The 19,635-nt window shown below is 40.8% G+C and overlaps 2 protein-coding genes across 4 annotated transcripts in view; one reads left to right on the forward strand and one right to left on the reverse strand.

Annotated features, from left to right (window-relative positions):
• Nucleotides 1-10,366, forward strand: part of SLC9A7 (solute carrier family 9 member A7) — a 177,049-nt gene extending 166,683 nt beyond the window's left edge. For both annotated transcript variants that reach the window (XM_066357513.1, XM_066357512.1), the window contains 2 exons: nt 4,054-4,159; nt 7,979-10,366. In XM_066357513.1, coding sequence (XP_066213610.1) covers nt 4,054-4,159; nt 7,979-8,230 — 358 coding nt within the window. In that variant the 3' untranslated portion in view covers nt 8,231-10,366. The remainder of the gene's footprint in view (nt 1-4,053; nt 4,160-7,978) is intronic.
• Nucleotides 1-19,635, reverse strand: part of CHST7 (carbohydrate sulfotransferase 7) — a 79,517-nt gene that overhangs the window by 36,483 nt on the left and 23,399 nt on the right. Inside the window, exon 2 of one of the 2 annotated variants that reach the window (XM_066357510.1) lies at nt 14,463-15,085. The exons of the other annotated variant lie outside the window; for it this stretch is intronic. The gene's annotated coding sequence lies outside the window, so the exon portion shown is untranslated. Of the gene's footprint in view, nt 1-14,462; nt 15,086-19,635 lie in introns of those variants that run through there. 2 annotated transcript variants of the gene reach the window in all.

A 19,635-nucleotide genomic window follows, 5' to 3' on the forward strand; every position in this document is an offset into this window, starting at 1 on the left:
CCCTGTGTAAAAAGTTTGCGGACCCCTGACCTAAGTATTAATGTATGAATGGATAGAGAAAATATATATATATGCAATGGAGTATTACTCAGCCTTAAAAATTAAGGAAATTTTCCCATTTGAGACAACAAAATTGAATGTTAGAACACTGTTGTACATGATCAGAGTTCTAGGATGAAAAGACAAAGTCTGAGGCTAGAATTTTACACCCAAACTGTTAATCAAAAGAAAGAGGGGGTGGCTTTTAGGCATGCAAGAATTCAGAACGTTCACCATTGTGCAGACACTGTAAGGAGGAAAACAAAACATAAGGATCAAACAAAACAAAATCCGACTAAGGGGACAACGTTGAAGAAGCAGTGATGTGTTATAAGTCATAAAAAGTGAACAAGATAAAAAAGAAATGAAGATTTTATTTAGCAGGACACTCAAGTGTTCTAACAAAGTTTAAATGACATTGCATTATATTCCAATAGTGTTCCAACCACTCTACTTGGTTACAGTAAATAATATTAATATAATAACATTATTACAAAATCATTTTATATATTTTTTTGTTTTTGTTTTTTTTGTATTTTTCTGAAGCTGGAAATGGGGAGAGACAGTCAGACAGACTCCTGCATGCGCCCGACCGGGATCCACCCGGCATGCCCACCAGGGGGCGACGTTCTGCCCACCAGGGGGCGATGCTCTGCCCCTCCGGGGCGTCGCTCTGCTGCGACCAGAGCCACTCTAGTGCCTGGGGCAGAGGCCAAGGAGTCATCCCCAGCTCCCGGGCCATCTTTGCTCCAATGGAGCCTTGGCTGCGGGAGGGGAAGAGAGAGACAGAGAAGAAGGAGAGGGGGAGGGGTGGAGAGGCAGATGGGCACTTCTCCTGTGTACCCTGGCCGGGAATCGAACCCCGGACCTCTGCACGCCAGGCCGACGCTCTACCACTGAGCCAACCGGCCAGGGCCCATTTTATGTTTTTTTAAAAAATTTATTTTAGAGATAGAGGGAGAGAGAAAGACAGGAATATCCATCTGCTCCTGTACATGCCCTGACCAGGGATCAAACTAGCAACTTCTGCACTTCGGGACGATGCTCCAACCAACCAGGCTATCTGGCTCTTCTTATTGGTTTTTAACAATTAGACTCAATTCATAGACAAAACATAGAATTTTTAAAAAATTTATTTAGAAAATTAAATTTAACAGGTTGACATTGATTAATGAGTATATAGGTTTCAGATAAACATTTCTATAGCATTTGAACTGTTGATTATGTTGTATACCCATCACCCAAAGTCAAATCATCTTCCATCACCTTATATTTGTACCTCTTTACACCCTTCCCCCAACCTCTCCCTCACTCCTTCCCCTACAATCTCCTCCCCTGGTAACCACTGCACTCTTTATCTATGTCCATGAGTCTCAGTTTTATATCCCACCTATGTATGAAATCATACAGTTCTTAGCTTTTTCTGATTTACTTATTTCACTCAGTATAATGTTCTCAAGGCCCATCCATGTTCTTGTAAATGGCACTATATCATCATTTCTTATGGCTGAGTCTAAGTAGTATGCTATTGTATATATGTACCACATCCTCTTTATCCATCCTCTATCGGGGGACACTTTGGTTGTTTTAATGTCTTGGCCACTGTGAATAATGCTGCTATGAACATGGGGGTGCATGTGTCTTTATGTACCAATGTTTTTGAGTTTTTTTGGTAGATACTGAGTAGAGGGATTGCTGGATCATATTTACTTATTAGTTATAACATAGAATATAAATTTTAAATATCTGCTGTATACAATTAATTATAATAAAAATTAGGAAGAAAAAAATAGAAGATGCAGGAGTATAAATGTATTAAATTTGTTATCTCTCATAAGAAGGAGTTAGAAACCTCTGACTAAAGTTTATAAGTTAAGAAATAGGAAAAAAATGTATTCTATACAGTTATGATGGTAATTACCAAAACCAATAAGTGAGAGAGATAATTGATCTTTTATTTTTGCCCTTCTGACAATGTGAATATGTAAAAATTTATATGTACATATGTTTTTTTCTTTTTTAAAGAAGTTGTTAGAGGCTATTCTGTATTTGGGGAAGAAGGATGTTGTTTGAACTGCCTGAGTCAGGAAACTGGAAGGTAGCCTCTGGGTTCCCCTATGACTCTTGTATTAGTCATTCTATAAAACCCAGCTGCTGTCAGCTTCTAAGTTAAAGACACAGGAATACTAATAAGCCGGTTGAGGCTGTTACCAGAAATGTAGTTAGAGGATAGGGGTCAAAGGGAGCTTGTTCTACTTGTAAAGAGTTCCAGTGGAGCCCACACATCCATCCTCCTTTGTTAATTCCCAACTAGAAATGTGCCTCTGGGCCCCCTCCCATCTGCTCCTGTACAGAAGCTTTTTCTTTCTTGCACTGCTCTAAATAAAGACAGGATGTGATGGTGCTTGGAGCAGTCATTCTCTTGGGTACAGATGGTTGTGACACATTCTTACCTTCCCTTAAAGTCTCTTGGCCATTCATTCCTGCATTTGAGGTGGCTCTGAGTCTTTACTTTTCTATATTGCTTAGGCTGTGGGTATAAGAAATGGTCATGGATCTATCATAATGTGACACATGCTTCATGGTGCTTCCAACACAGTGCTGCACATTTGGCAACACAGATATCCACAGACTGACAAACACTGAGCTCTCCACACAGCAACTGACCTTTATGGAAGAGCAGTAGTCTCAACCGAGGGCGAGTTTGCTTCTTGGGACAGTTGGCAACGTCTGGAGACATTTTTGTTGTCACACCTGAGGAGGGGTTGGGGGTGCTACTGGCATCTAGAAGGTAGAGGCCAGGAATGCTGCTAGACAGCCTACAATATAGGATAGCCCCTTATAAACGAAGAATGATCTGTCCCAAAATGTCGACAGTGTTGAGGTTGGGAAAATTCGTGTTGGAGAGTCTGGGAGAGAGGCAGCAAGTCCAGTGCAGAATAGTCCTGTATGGGAAGTGGGGTGATCTAGGTCTGAGTGACCTTTGTGAAATCATTTTACCTTGCCAAGTCTCAGTTTCCTCCTTTGTAGTAGCTCCAAGTTACCTCTAAGGTCCTGCCCACCTCAACCATTTTCACCATGTGACCTCTGAGCAGAGTTGTTTAACAATAATCCTTACAGAGAACCAGGGGTAGAAGGGACTCAGGGGCTGCAACATCTCCTTCCACTCCAAGTGAACTACCATATTTCCCCATGTATAAGACACACCTTAATTTTAGGGCCTGAAATTTGAAAAAAATATTATATAAAGTTATTGAACTCGTGCTTTATTCATCATGAAATTCACACAACTCCTCATCACTGTCAAAACTCCTGTCCATTAGCTTGTCCTCATCTGTGTCTGATGACGAATCACTGTCTTCATATATTGCCTCGTCCTCATTTCCATCTATGGCATTTGAAATGCCACAACCACTGTATAAGACGTACCCAGTTTTTAGACCCCAAATGTTTTGAAAAGGGGTGCGTCTTATACACGGGAAATACAGTATCTCCTATTTCTAAAATGTGAGCTGGCTGTGTGTCAAAAGCTATTAATGCTGATTGAAGTAAAAATTCCCATTCAACACAAAAGAAGGTAGAAGGACATTCTAATTAATCAAATATTCATTTTTACTGAAAATTGGGAGTCACCAACCTGAAAATTAACAGTCAACACTAAAAGCTGATGGGGCATAGTTTAATCTTCGATTCAGACTTTTGTAGACTACAAGTACAGGCACACCTCAGAGATATAGTGGGTTCAGATCCAGACCACCACAATAAAGTGAGTCATAATATTTTTGCTGGTGGAGGGTATTATAATAAAAAAAGGAACATCTCTGAAGTGCAGTGAAGTGAAGCACAATAAAAGGAGGTGTGCCTGTACTTTCCGTATTGCACTGGTGAAATGGGGGAAAGAGGCTTTTGGTGGGTAAACTGTCAGATGATTTACTTGTTGGGATTTCTAAACACATTTTGTTGGGTGTGTGTTTTCTTTGCAGATATTTTTTTTCCTTAATTCTCTCTTTAAAGTTACTTGAAGCCCATCCTCACACACAGTGGGCCCCCATTAACCACCACTCTCCCAGCCTGGTGCGGCTTGCTTGCACGATGTCTGACCAGTCCCCAGGTATATGATGTAAGTACAGCATGCCAGGGCTGCATTCCTCTTTAGCCTCCAAATTCAGTTTACTTCTCCAATAAGGTCAATACAAAAGGTCAGCTTATGGATGCTTAATATGTACATTGTGCAGAGCAACAGAGAAATCATTTACCAGGATTATGGGATTCCTGACCATTAGCAGTTGTCATATAGTAGAAAGAACACTGGATTTGTAATCAGAACAACTAGGCCAATAGATTTAAAAGTTAGTATTATTATTTCCAATCCTGCTGATAGCTTATTTAATAGTCTTTTTCTGAATGCTTAATAGTTTGCTCATTTTGGACCTCTGTCTAATGTGACAGTATGGGTCATTTAGATGTTTTTCAAAATCATCAGAGAAAAAGAGCACTGACCTGGCATCACCACTTGTCCCACTTTTGAAGCTCCAACTGATTACACCCTCCAACCTTATATTTCATTGGGTTTACATGTTTTTTTTGCCTTCTGGCTCTAGTCTCTTCTAAACAGTTTCTAAAGCCTTCCATCTTAATTAAGGTTTTATAAGGGTCACTTTTCATGATTATGTAATAGTGTGAGAACTAACCCACTATTAAGACTTTATAAAAACCCTTATCTAATCTGAAGCTTATCAACTATATTCCCTTGCTCGTTGATTAGGGACCTCTGAACTAGTTTGAACTCAGCACAAACTCAGTAAACTTCCAGACACTTAAATTGAAAGTACTTCCCTCAACAATTTTAGAGTCTGCTTAAGTTTTGCTGCTGGGGATCATATTTGGGCTGTGGACTCCCCACAGACAGCCAAGTATGGGGTGACTTGAGCTACAGCTAGAATTACTCTCCACACTGCAGCTGCCACCTTGGGGCTGCAGTCCTGACCAGGGTCTCTATCAGCTCCAGACACAGCAAGGCCTGTTTGTGAGAAGTAGAAGCAAAGGGTCTTTGGAAAATTATCTGAGGAACCCAAAGGTGAGACAGTGGAGGACCTCCCTGCAAAATTTAGTGTTGGGTGAGGGTCTCTGTTATGGCTGTTTTGACATACTGTAGTGTGGTCCTCACTAATCACCTATGGGGCATTTGTACTTCACCAAGTTTATTTGGGAGATATCTAAGATGTTCATTATTCACCAAATCATTTAGGATTCTTACCTGCTTAGAAAATAGTATTCCTCTACTTATGAAAATGACCTCTGGTTATTTAAAATGTGCATGTTCCCACAGTGTATTTGTCTGCAGGTGTTTGCAGGATTATTTGGCTGTATTTTCATAGCAGCCAGCAGTGGACTGCTAGTTATATAATTATACAAACCTTCAGCTTAACCAAACTTCTTTTGATCCTGTTATCTAGAATTTGAGGGACTAGATTGGTTTTATCATCTGCATATAGCATTCATGAAGCACTGACTTAAAAATCCCTCTCCACTGGGTTTTAACTATGCCCTTGTTTCTGAATGACCTTTCATTGGATACTATTTGGGCTTATCAATTTCATAATGGAATGGGTCAACCTTCACTCTTCTTCTGTTGGTGAATTTTGGCCCTGCTACCTACTGCAAAGAGTTACAGGGGGCTACACTGGGGCTCTAACCAGTTCATCTGAGCTGCTGCTATGTGTGTGTGTGTGTGGGGGGAGGCTTGGCAACATTTGCAGAATTACCTTTAGATACCATTATTTCAGACTCTTCTCTCTCCCTCGGAGGCTCCAGACTTTGAAAGCATGAAATTCATGCTGATGAGTCTCCCCCTGGAATTTGGATGCTAAGAACCCCGGGAAGAGTTGTTTTTATTTTATTTTATTTTTATTTATTTTTTTGACAGAGAGATGAACAAAAGCAATACTTAGCACTTGTATGAATGGGAGAAATGGAATGTGCTAAAACAGGGAACATGATGTCATCTGTTGTTAAGAAAATTATTACAGGGCAGACAGAGTTTCAGGACATTCTAAACAGTAATGTAGAGGAGGAAATTGGGGGAGTTTGGAACAAGTTTTAAAATTTCTCTCGGCCTCTTATTTAGTTGTACATTTGCATCCTGCCTCATTTCATTGAGGATTTGAGGCAGCAAGCAAGAGGAGTTGCATACTTGCTTTGTAAAAAGGCTAGAACATTGGTTAAGTGGACTCACATTGTGGAGTTTGGAGAAGTTGACATCACTGAGAAGCAATGCAGAAAGCACGGATGTGCTTGGCACCAGTAAGGGCACAGAGATGGGCTGGGACAGGAGCAGCAAGGTAGGCAGAACCCAGGAGTCCTCCCTAGGCCAGTGCATTTTATAGGCATTCATCTAATACCTAGTATGAGTTAAGCACCCCAAGAAAGGGTGCCAAGGAGAAGGAGGTCACTGCTCTTTGGTGATCCCTCTTCTAGATGGGGAGTCCTGACATGGACATTGGAGAATCTGCCTGTGGCCTTGGGCAGTGTGACTGAGTGGGGACCATGAGTCTGTCAGGCAGGCAGGTTCAGGTCCTGCATGGAGGAGACCCTGTTGTGTAAAGTACAAAACACAGGACTGCAGATGTGCTTTGAAGGGTATAGAGGAAATAGGAAAGAGCAGTTTTAAAATTGTGTTTACCATTCAAGAAAGAAGTCCATAGTGTTTGGCAGCCATGCAGCTGGGTCACGGGGGAGCACACCACCCCTTGTTTTGCTTGAACCCATTGGAGAGTGAAAGGTTGTGTCTGACCTCATGCTGCTTTCCTGGCACTGTCTCCCTGCCATCGTTTTGTCTCAAGTGATTGCCACTTGGCAGATGCCTGCCTTGCTCAGACTGGTCTGTTTTGCTACAACTGCTGCTTAGGATAAGATGCCATGCGAGTCCTCTTCCTGATGGATGACTTTTCATACCCAAATCCTGCTTCCTACCACCTGGACAACCTTGGGCAAACTTCATAGGTTCCCTTAGCTCAAAATTTCTTCTCTGTGACGTGTTTTTGTCCTTCGCAGGAGAGGGGTAAAGACGAAATAAGAGTTTATGTAACATTCCTAGCAGTCATATAATAGATGCTCAAGAAAAATGTGCCCTCTCTCTTTATCATTTGCTTCATCTACTTGAGGGCTTCCCATCAGGGTTTTTCTGTGGGGACAGGAAAGAAATCTTGATAATGGTTTGTCCTCTTCTCTCCACTGTTGCCTAGTAGTTCAAATGTAAACCAGATGGTTTAGAATGGTTTGTGTAGGGCACGAGGCCCACCCAGAAGACCTTCCCAGAGAAGGGAGAACCTGAAACCTATTTGCAGATTTGCCCAGTGACCTTAGCTCTTCCTCTCTTTGTGAGTTGGGAAACTGAAATTCCAGGCCGGTTTCCCTTTCTTCCCTTTTGTCATGAATTGTCAGCCATCTAAAATCACGGGATTACCCCAAAACATATACATAACACATAGACACAGACAATGGGATGGTGATAAACAAAGGAAAAAGGGGGTGGAGTGGATGGAGCTGGGCAAAGGTTGGGGGGAATGGTAATGGAAAGAGACTTTGCTTGGGGCAGAGGGTGCAGGATACAGGTGTGCAGATGATGTTTTGTTGAATTGTACACTTGAAACCTGAATGGTTTTGTGAATCAGTCACCCCAATAAATTTAATAAATAAAATAAAATCTCCATAATGAAAAAAAATCACAGCTACTTTCTGCTTTTCCAAGTCCTAATTCAGGCAGCAGCGCTATACACTGAATAGCATACTACAGTTTATATCCAGTTATCATGCTTGAAGCTCAAGGCAGGGAAATTTCATGCTCCCCAGTTTCAGATGAGTTGAGGTTGGGATTGGCTGGCACTCTGGAATATTCTGGTCTTCATTTGTTATTATTGTTGTTTGTTGCACTTATCAGAACCAAGAGCCACTGAGAGAGGAAGACTCTGATTTCATCCTAACTGAGGGTGACCTCACCTTGACCTATGGGGACAGCACAGTGACTGCCAATGGCTCTTCAGGCTCCCACACAGCCTCCACCAGCCTCGAAGGCAGTCGAAGAACAAAGAGCAGCTCTGAGGAAGTGTTGGAACGAGACCTGGGAATGGGAGACCAGAAGGTTTCAAGCCGGGGCACTCGCCTAGTGTTCCCCCTGGAGGATAATGCATGACTTTCCCCCAAACCCTGCAGCAATGGGGCAGACCCACTGGTGGCATGGGGCTGGCTGCATGCCCCACTGTTAAGAGTGACTGAATGGAACTAACATTTCTATTTTATTGAGGTCTGAAGATATCTTAACATTTAAAATTTAACCCAAGATACAGATTGTGGGGCTTAAGTGTCTTTAAATTGAGACAAATGCAGACCTATTCCCACTTTTTCATATAGTAGTGCACTGTTCAGAGTTAAAAACAATCGCATGCTTTATTGGTCTCTTAATTCATTCACCTGCAGTACCTGAACAAGGTGTGGTAGGTGCTGGGGGTCCCTCCCAGGAGAGGCTTCATATCCATAAACAGCAGTGTGAGTCCAGCTGGATGCAGGAATATCGAGTGAGTGGAGAACAGGCTAAAAGAGACTGCCAAGGAAGGCAAGTGAGATTGGACCTCCAAGGATCAGGGGAAGCTGGTGTTAAATGGAAACATAAAAAAGCAATTGGATTGGATGGAGGCTCTGGCAATGAGGGCTGTGTGATAGCAACCTCATCTCAGGATTCCTGACTTCTTTTGCTACCTGTGTTTCCTCTAGACCAGGGGTAGTCAACCTTTTTATACCTACCGCCCACTTTTGTATCTCTGTTAGTAGTAAAATTTTCTAACCGCCCACTGGTTCCACAGTAATGGTGATTTATAAAATAGGGAAGTAACTTTACTTTATAAAATTTATAAAGCAGAGTTACAGCAAGTTAAAGCATATAATAATACTTACCAAGTACTTTATGTTGTATTTTTGCTAAGTTTGGCAGAATAAATCTTTATAAAACAACTTATTACAGTTAAATCTATTTTTTTTTTTATACTTTGGTTGCTCCACTACCACCCACCATGAAAGCTGGAACACCCACTAGTGGGCGGTAGGGACCAGCTTGACTACCACTGGTCTAGACTGAAGATTGGCAAACATATCCATCAACATTTCAACATGGGGGAAAGAATTTTAATCCCTTCTCTGGAAATCTCCATAAAGAAGTTACTGAGATGTTTAAAACCAAAGGCAAAATAGTGTTACACTGTTGTATTTTAATTAATCTGAAGCCAGGAGAAACTGTTTAGAACTTGATGACATCACTGTTAAAATCAGTCCATTCCTGGGGGCTGCTATATAAGCTAACTGCCTGGAAAATGATTAACAGGACTGAGATATGCACTGCAGGTTTATAAATAACACCAGAATTTGTGGAGGGCTTTGACCTGGCAAAGAGGAGGCAGTAAAGCTGAAGAGGCAATAGGTTAGTATTCAGAGGAAAGAAATATCACTATGAAAAAAAAAAACTGCAAAGAAAATGTAAGGTAGTATTCTAAAAACTGAGTGGGATTTCAAACTTCAAGCTAAGAAATGCATGAGATTTCAGTGGTGACATGAAAAATCAGAGGCAAGTCAGTGGAAAGTAAAGCTTTATTCAGTAGAAGGTTCTGGCTACTATAAGATGAAGAATGTAGATGTCGTGGCACTGGGTGCTCTGTAGAGAAAAATCATTTTTTTGGTATCTGGGAAGCTTATACCAGCTTAATGTGTGAGTGTGGTCTGAAATTTAGGTTTTTAGTTTGGGTTCTTTTGTGGATGAACTATTCTCACCTGTAGTAAGTGAAATACTGAGGGACTTCTTGGAAAGGAAGTTTGAGATTCTCCCTGTGTCTCTATGCTTCAGTGCTATTATAGTTGAAATCCCAGTTTCTAAAAAATGCTTTCATTAAATGTGGGCATTTTCCTTATTCCAGCAGACAAAATAGTGGCCCAATCTAGTGCACCCATCATGAAATCAGCCATTTAACCTTCTTACCTCACAGTTTTAATGGTTACTTTTTAAATAAGATATTGTTTCACAGTTTGTTTTTCAATTGATAATTGGTACAAAGCAAGAAAAATTGATTAGTTTGAGCCATATGAAATTGCTGGTATTCAATGATTTTAAGAAACAGAAATGATCACTTCATATGGTTCAATATAATAGAATTGAATGATTTTTATTCTCCTTTCCTTTCTATCTAAAGTGCATTTTGATTTGATGGTCATTCGTGGACTTTGTAAGTTTGGGAAAAGAGCTAAATGTTCCTAAATGCTTTCACTTCTAGAAGCATTATGCTTATGCTGGGTGGTAAAAAGTAGGGTGCCACAAAGCCCAGAAACTAAACCAAGGCTGACTCTCTGATGCCAGTGTGGCATAAACCAGATTGAAACTGCTGGGTAATGGTGCCTCCAGCGAAACCAAGTTCCTCTGAGAGGGTATTTCCAAGTCATCTTATAAACGTGTTTGGTTTCGGTTAGGGGTAGTTACAGTTCAGCGGAGTCAGATGTTCTAGAGCAGAAGTTCTCAACGTTGGCTGCACATTAGGATTAGCTGGCCCATTACAAAAATACATCAACACAAGGGCCTCCCCTCAGGGACCCAGAGTCAGTTGGTTTCTGAGCTGTGTTTTGGATCCTCAGGGATTCTAATCAGCAGTTAAGAGTCGAGAGCTTTGAGTCTAGAACTTGAAGTGTACCTACCCTACTTGAAACCTTAAAGAATGGCCTAGCAATTTTTTTAAACACTACTCATGTGGAACAAACTGAGTGTTGATCAATAATATAGACTGCGTAGCTGTGAGATTTATGCTAATAATATTTGCAGAAACCAAGAACATACTCCATAAAGTACAACTGAAAAAAAAAGTCACATTTAAAACCTTAGAGCATGAAAGGGAGAGGATGGTTTGAGTGTATTTTTTTTGGGGGGGGGGATTAAAAATCTGTCCTCTTTGCTCCTATTTTTGAAGAGGGGGTTTTGTCTTAGCTGCTGGCTAATGAAATGTGAAAGTTTCTGAGAAGCTGTCTTTTCAGTTTAACCTGGGGTTAATTAAATTAATATTCCCCTTTGCAGTTAAGTGAACTTTTTTTTCACACTTCGCTTTTCCTGCTGCCTGAATCCACCCTGGACTCCTTAGAATGGGGGGAGGCTGTTTACTGCCAGAGCAGAAGCCCCATATTAAGTGGGAGGTCATGTGGCAGTGGTGTTGATAGCTGGTAATTAAGGACATGCAAACTTTCCTGTACCACTGACAGAGGGAAGATACAAACTTCTGCTATTACTTTCAATACTGTTTTTGGGGACTAACAGCAGACCTGAATTGTTTTTCCTAGAGAAAGAAATTTGGCATTTAAATAAGGCTGCATTTCTTCCTAGGAAGTAAGTACAGGAAATGCTTTTGTGATTAAATGGACACTGGCCATCCAGGATAAGTACTGGAGTGACCAGACAAATAAGCAGTGATGCCTTGCAGCCGAAAACCACACTGCGACATCAAATGTTTCTTTCATTAAACAAACAGCAAGGAGCTCTCTAGGCTGTGATCCCTAAACCTGAAAATGTCTTTTGTGGTTTGACTGACAAATCAAATTTTAGGAAACAACTAAAATGTTATCTTAGCTATCCATGAACATTTCAGTCTAGGGCAAAGAAGTAACAGTTCCTTCCAAAATAGAGGTCTGTTTCATGATCTTCCCTCACCCTCATCATATCTCTCCCTTTTTTGGTGCATAGTGGAAGTTAATGTAATCACATCAGATATTTAATGTGAACAATGAGTTCTAAATGTATAAATACCGCTGAAGCACTTGGAAATTGGTGGCACAGCAATTAAGCAACTCATCAGAGAAGAAATCATCTGATTGGAAACCTACCCATTGTGAGTTCTACGAGGTGTATCAGAAAGCTGATTTTACCATCTGTTGTCAAATGTAATCTGGAATGAGTGTTGCCAGAAAGTTAGCTTGCTGATCCAATAAATATATGACTTCTTATTCCTCTTCAGAAATGGGGAACTTGACAAGTTTTGTTCCTGCCTTTGGTGTTTATTCTGTAGAGTTAGTGTAGGAGATAGTCTGTCAGAAATTTTAGATTGGTATCATTGAGTTCTGATCTCTTCTGTTGTTTTTCAAGTGGGAATCTGGCTTGCCAGTGTCATTTGCTATGTTCTGACACAGTTAGTTGAAGGAATCCAATGGCCAAGAGTTAGAATTTAGAAACAACCCGTCTGAATGCTGCTTTCACCACTATGATACCTGAAAAGACCTTGCCCTTTTCTAAAACCTTACAAGTAAGAACAATATACGGAGAAATACTCTAGAAACCAATGTGAGTGTCTTACTAGGAAAAGCAAAGTAGGATCTTTGACAATCCTTTCAAAACAAGATTTAGAAATAAACCATATTTTCCAGTTTCAATTTTCATAAGTAGAGTTTAAAAAATTAATACATTTTGTCTTGTCACCTAGTGCTAGCATAAATTGTAATGAGCAAAACCAAAGTTTTTGATGTAAGTTTTATCTTTGTAAGCAGGCAATATACCATAATCACGGCCCACATGGAACACACAGGCAGCCAGTTTTCAGCTACTTGAGCCTTGGAGAGGATGAGAAGGAACGTCTGCCTGTTCTGCTTTTTGAAAAGGTTTGAAACAGACACAAGAGCACTTGAGAGAGGCCACCTTCTAATTCTTATGGCCACACTTTAAAAAGGGTTAACAGAACTGCCAAATACCATGGTCAGCTCAACTCTTGGTTAGTAGAAAATGATCTGGGTGGGCCTGTATATGTTAGAAGAGCTCAGATAGAAAGGCACCGTAAACAGCATGAAGAACTCTACATCTCTATCTAAAGCAGTTAAAAAAAAGTTAAGATCCCCATGTTATTGGGTGACTAACTGCATGGACATTTGGGGGTTGACTTTTGTTGTGATTATTCGAGTCGTGGGCTTTGGAGAAGCAGAGGAATGATTTTCCGTTGTGTGAATGTTAAGTCATTGGATTTGGAATTTATCACTGAAATCACTCATTCAAAGTATGACTTCATAATAGGGTCATCTCCTCCTAGGTTATCTTTTCCTTTTTTACATGCAATTTAAAAAAAAATAGGATAGGATGAATTTAACATGTATGATGTGACCTGGGAACTTTATTTATAGAGAACTTACATACTGTAATTGGGGAGAATTTTGTCTTCTACTTCCATTCAGTGGAGCAAACTGGTGGTTTTATAAAATTAACATTATAGTATGTTATATAACGTGTTATATAAAATAATATAAAAGTATGTTTAACTGTGAAAAAGTGAAGACTTGGAGTTATCAGCAACCTTTATATGCAATAAGGAAAACTGAAGTTAGACCCCAAAGTGCTATCTTTCCCTAGCATCTTCCTTAATATGTTTCCTTTGTGTATATGTTTAGATTGATATTGTAAAGCTAGCCACGTTTTCCTGCCTTTGCTGATATTTAACACATTTTTTCTCAAAGCTTTTTGTTGTTGTTGTTGTTTTTTACAAAACTCAAAATAAAAAGATTAACTGGCTGAACTAATCTTGTTCTGTATTTTGAAAGTATTGTCTGTTAGTAGAAGGGTGTAGTATGGAAACTATTCCTCTCTAGCTTCATTAAGACCAGGAGTTAACAAATTACAGCCAGCCTGGATCAGATCTGGCCCACTGCCTGTTGTGTAAAGTTTTATTGGCATACAATATGCACATTCATTTTCATATTGTCTGTAACTGCTTTCATGGAGAACTGAGTTGTGACAGAAGTAAGCAACTATTTGCTTATAAAACCTGAGCTATTTACTGTATGGCTCTTAACAGAAAGTTTTTTTTACCAACCTCTGATTTGGAGGCTTGAAAAACTTTACTTTTAAAATGTGACAACAGGTTTTTGAGATTTTAAAAAATGTTTCTTTGGGTTAAAAGAACCACTTTAAACTTGATTTCTGCTTGTCACTTTTCCAAGCCTGCAACTATCTTTTTTTTTTTTAATTTTTTTTAAACATTTATTTTTTTAAAGATTTTATTTATTCATTATAGAGAGGGGAGAGAGAGAGAGAAAGAGAAAGAGAGAGAGATAAGGGGGAGGAGCAAGAAGCACAACTCCCATATGTGCCTTGACCAGGCAAGCCCAGGGTTTTGAACCGGCAACCTCAGCGTTTCCAGGTTGACACTTTATCCACTGCGCCACCACAGGTCAGGCACCTGCAACTATCTTTAATAGGTTTTGGATAATTGCTAAGAATCTTGAACCCAATATACAGTTCTCTTTATAGTCTTCGTATTCCTCTGTATGCAGACTAGCTTTTCCCAGAACCATGCAACTGAACTGTATCATAAAATCCAAAGCTTCTTAGCCAAACAAAACAAAACAAATCCTGTCATTAGCATGACTCCACTTCTTTAATAGTGTAATTACAAAAACACCAGATAGAACAATTTAAAAGCAAAAATTTGTTTCTGTTCATTAGGGTTCTCCCAACCTACAAAGAGAAAATACTTTTTACAGAATCAGTTCAGGGGTGGGGGTGAGGGGAGCTATTTGAAAAAGAGCTGGATGAGTCAGGTTTAAAACAACATCACCCAAAACTTTTATTTAATATTAAGTAATGTAATCAAGATACACAGGACTGTACTTGGCCCTTATTCACATTGATGTTTTATCCAGACACCTGCTGATGGGAAATGGTACCAAGTCATGTCTCTTCCTTGTTGTGAGGACGCCTTCTTGAAATGGCTCCAGTTGAGGCAGGTTCAGACTGGGAACTAAAAGCTCTTCTTATTTTATTGCCATAATTATCCACATCGTGCTGTCACTTCCTTACTGGAAACTTTGTTTCAACCAATGTGTCAGTCATTATTTTAAGCTCATAATATTCCTGCTCTGCAGAATTGCACAGCAGTTGGTACCAAATCAAGTCCCAGACTCTGACAAGATGACAGATAGATTGCCTCTATAGCGTGGCTTCTCCAGTGCCAGGGCAATATTCTGAGTGCCCCAATTCATGAAGACTGACCTGGAAGGAAAGGAACAAAGGATGTCTGAACTTCAGAACACAGAAATCCAGAAACAGAAAGCCTGTTGAACTCTGACGATATAAGGCCTCTTATATATAAAACCTTTAATCTTCCTTATCTAAGCTGCATTATCCAAAGCTGGAAATCCACACTGAACCAGTATCTATAATTTATGCTGTATGAAGAAAGATCAGGAATAAATGTGACCCAAGAAGTTTTTGGCGAGAATAAAGACAGGAAAAAGATGGGGGTACCTTTGCCAGTATGACTATGCTTTCTGCAGCTACTGCTGTGGGACACATGTTGAAGAGAATAGAACTTTTTGAGACCAGCTGGGTAGAGTAGCGGAAAGAAGTGGGATTGAAGCTGTACCTTTAGGCCCCAACCATGTAACCAGGTACCCTTCGCTTGTGTACTGGTTCACATGTGCAAAATAAATCCCACCAACAATTGGCTACTAAGCACAACTGAGGCTGTATATAAGCAATGAGTCCAGTTTCCTCTGACCTTTTTTTGCTCTTTCATTAAAATGCATTGCTTGTGTGACTATGGGAGCAGAAGAGAACGGGCTGACTCTGGGAATATTTGTGCTGGTTCTGCTATCACTTTCTTGTAATCCTTCCTCTGATCCTGGCTGTGTGCCAAATGTGCCATTATTTTCTAACGTGGTGAAAGTGTTCGTTACCTTAATAGAACTGAAGCAGAGTTTGGGAAAGAAGTACTTTCAACATGATTAAAAAGGTGCAAGCAAAGAATCACATTATACATTTAAGGAAAGCTAATTTCACAGAGACCTATGAAACATTAGTGTTCTATTAGTAAAGGTTATTTATATAAAAAGGTTATTTACATAAAATTTCAGTATAATTTAGTTTAATAAAAACCAATTTCCAGATGGGCTAACTCTGGTTCCAGATAAGATGGAGTAAATGCATTTCTCCTTTCTCCTCCTACAAAGTGTAACTGAAATCCCCAAGCACAATATATCTATAAAAGAAAGATAAGACTCTGAAGGGTGGGGAAAAAAGAAGGTAGACTGACTAGAGACCTTAAGCAATGACGAAAAACATAGCTGTCAGTTCCCTGGGTTTCCTTTTTGCCTTCTTTATATCCTGGAATGGGTGCTAAAGAAGCCAGTAGGTCAGAAATACCAATGGTAAAAGATAAAAAAAACCTCAAGAAAAGCCTGTTATCTCTAGTTGAAAGGCAGGGAAAGAGCCAGTCTAGAAAGATAGAAACCAAGTACCAGAAAAATGATTCTTCCTCTCAGCAGAGGCCAAGTGGGAAGCCAGACTTCTGGACTACCATCCCCCTTCTCCCACCAGTGCAGTGTCAGTGGAGGCCTGATAGAATAGAAGATTTAAGTAAAATTCAGAGATTGTAACATATATTCAAATGTTCAATATGCCATGAAAAAATTACGTTAAACCAAGAAACAGGGAAATTTCAACTTGAATGAGAAAACACAACTGACAGATGCTGACTAAGCCACTTTCATAAAACTGCTCAATTAGCAATTACGATACTTAAAACAAACAAAAAGAATTTCTTAGCAAATATTTTAAAAGAACCAAATGGAAATTTTAGGAATGTAAAACTTTACAACTGTAAAATAACAAAATTTAAAAAGTTCTCTGGATGAGCTCAATGGCAGAATAGAGATGGCAGAGTTCAGAATTTGGGAATCTAAAATTAGAACTACAAAAATTACCCAATCTGAACAACAGAGAGAAAATGAGTGTAAAAAGATAAACAGAGCCTCCGAGACTTGTGGTACTACAATAAATGATCTATTGCTTGTTTCATCAGAGTTCCAGAAAAAGAGGGAAAACAGACTGAGGATATAAAGTACTTGAATAAATATGGCTGAAAAATCCCCAAATTTGGAAAACAATAAACACACAGGTTCAAGAAGCTGAATGAACTCCAAACAAAAATGCAAAGAAATCTACACCAGCATATGGCTTTCATTAAAACATACTGCTGTTACTGTACAGGAGCTGTCTCACAAACTTTGATACAATGTTACTTATGGAAGTGATTTGAATGTCAGTGGATTTCATATCAAACCACCAAAGGAAGTGGCACAAAAATTTTCAACTGCTGAAGGAATATAACTGTCACCTCAAACTTATATGTTCTATGATATCCTTCAGGAATGAAGGTGAAATAAAAGACATGCTCAAGAATAGATACAAGACGGTGGTGGAGTAGGTGGAAGTTATACTCACCTCCTCCCAGGACCGAACTGGAAGTACAACTAAAATACAGAACAATCAACCTGAATAACAAACTGAAGACTAATTTAACGAATTCTTATAATGAAGAATTTACAAAAGAAGCCACATTGAGACTGGTAGGAAAGGCGAAGGCACAAAAAGGGTTGACCCAACACATGGGCAGAGGCTGACAATCTGAAGAGGTATCTCAGCTGCAAAGGTCCCTCTTGAGGAGTGCAGGGTCTCAACCCCATGCCAGACTCCCCAGCCCAGAGCATCAGAGCTGGAAAGAAGTACCCACATAATATCAGGCTGTGAAAATCAGAGGGGATTCTGACTGCCAGGGAGAGATGGGAATTTGCTAGAAACCCAGGCACCCTCTTAAAAGTTTAGCAAAACAAATTTCATTAACAGCCACTCACCCTGAGCTTTGAAAGAAGGAGAACAGAGTGAACAAGAGTCATGTGAAGAAAGACTGGGCTTTATGGGTCTAGGGAGAGAGCTGAAGTGCTAGGGTCCCTGTGCTGAGTCACTCTCCTACACTGCAGGCGCCTTTCTTGAGTAACTCACTCTCCCTCATTTGGCATCAGCCTGGGGCTATGCAATAGCTCCACACTCTCAACTCCCTGTCACCTTGCCCTGCAGAGTTCACGACCTGTGGAGGTGTCAGCTGCATGGGCCCCAGGGGTAGAGGTCTGGGTGGACTCAAAGGGTGTCAGTGACTGAGTTATGTGGCTCTGAGGCAGGGGACATTCCTTTTACCTTCCCCTAAGCCTGATAGGTACCTTCCCCTCAGGAGATATCCACTAGCCCCAACCTCCTGATTCCTGGCAGCCCTGCCCTGCCCTGCCAAGCTCAGGCTGTCCAGGAGGTGTGAGAAGAATCTGGGCACTGTGTGGCTCTACAGCGGGGCCCATTCCTCTCTGCACTCCCAGTACACCTCACTGGTGCAGATGACTCTCCGAGACCCTGCCCCACAATGAAGGTAAATGGGCACTTGGTGAGTGGGAGCGAGCCTTGGTATACTCTGAGACTTTTGCTGAGTGGCATCATATCCAGGACCGACACCAAGTTTGAATCTCTATCAATCTGGTGAACACTACTCACACCTACCTGATGATTCACTGAGAACCTACCTCACATAACTCACATACCAACCGAGGCTTTTTAAATGACTGAGCCTAACAAGTAACCAGTGGGCAGAGGCAGACCCAGGGCACATTGGCCTCTTGCTGACCTATCTCCAGGGGCTCGGTGCTGATGGAAGCTGACTATGGTACACAGCTTAGCCCTTCTCACACACACTCTCAGACCCAGCAGAGGCATCCACAAACTTTGGGTCCATTTGTAGTTTTAAAAAGATTGCCCAGGGCCAGTCACAAGCAGCATCTGACATTGACTTGCACCAGAGTCATTGTCAACAGTCCCCAGAATAAACATATGCAGTAATGAGCCTCAGACACCATAATAGTAGGATCGAATTAGTTCCATAAGTGGCACATTTTAAGGGAGATATTGGCAGGCACCAGACCCTGCAGAGCCAAATTCCATTTATATGGTCAGCAACCACATAGCAGTTTGGACAATGGGGTTGAGGGTCGATCCTCACAGCCAGCCAGACTGAGGGTCAACACCACACAGGGATAAGCTGACAGCAATCAAGACTCAATTATAACAGGCAGGTTTACATAACATACACAAGGAATATTTCTGGAGCACCCAGCTCAAGTGATCAAGGAGACTGTGACATTAGGTTCCATAGGACACCTACTACACAAGGCCACCCTACCAAGACTGGGAGACAGCTCTTGATCAGGCAGTGGCACAGTGGATGGAGCATCAGCCTGGTATGCTGGGGACCCAGGTTAAAACTTTGAGGTTGCTAGCTTGAGCGTGGGGCTCACTAGCTTAAGCACAGGGTTGCTGGCTTGAGCGTGGGATCATAGACATCACCCCATGGTCACTGGCTTGAGCCCAAAGTTGCTGACTTGAGCCCAAGATCACTGACTTGAGCAAGGAGTCACTGGCTCGGCTGGACACCCCCCCCCCCCCCGGTCAAAGCACGTATGAGAAAGCAATCAATGAAAAACTAAGGTGTCTCAACGATGAGTTGATGCTTCCCATCTCTCTCCGTCTTGTCTGTGTTTCCCTTGTTAAAAATAAATACTGGGAGACATAGCAGATCTACCTAGTACACAGAAACAGAGAAAAAAGCCAAAATAGGGGGAGAAACATGCCCCAAACCAAAAACAGAAAAAATATCCAGAAAAAGAACTAAATCTACCAGATATACATTTAAAAATAATGGTTATAAGGATATTCAAGGAGAG

Source organism: Saccopteryx leptura, chromosome X, assembly GCF_036850995.1.
Source record: "Saccopteryx leptura isolate mSacLep1 chromosome X, mSacLep1_pri_phased_curated, whole genome shotgun sequence".
NCBI classification, from domain to species: domain Eukaryota; kingdom Metazoa; phylum Chordata; class Mammalia; order Chiroptera; family Emballonuridae; genus Saccopteryx; species Saccopteryx leptura.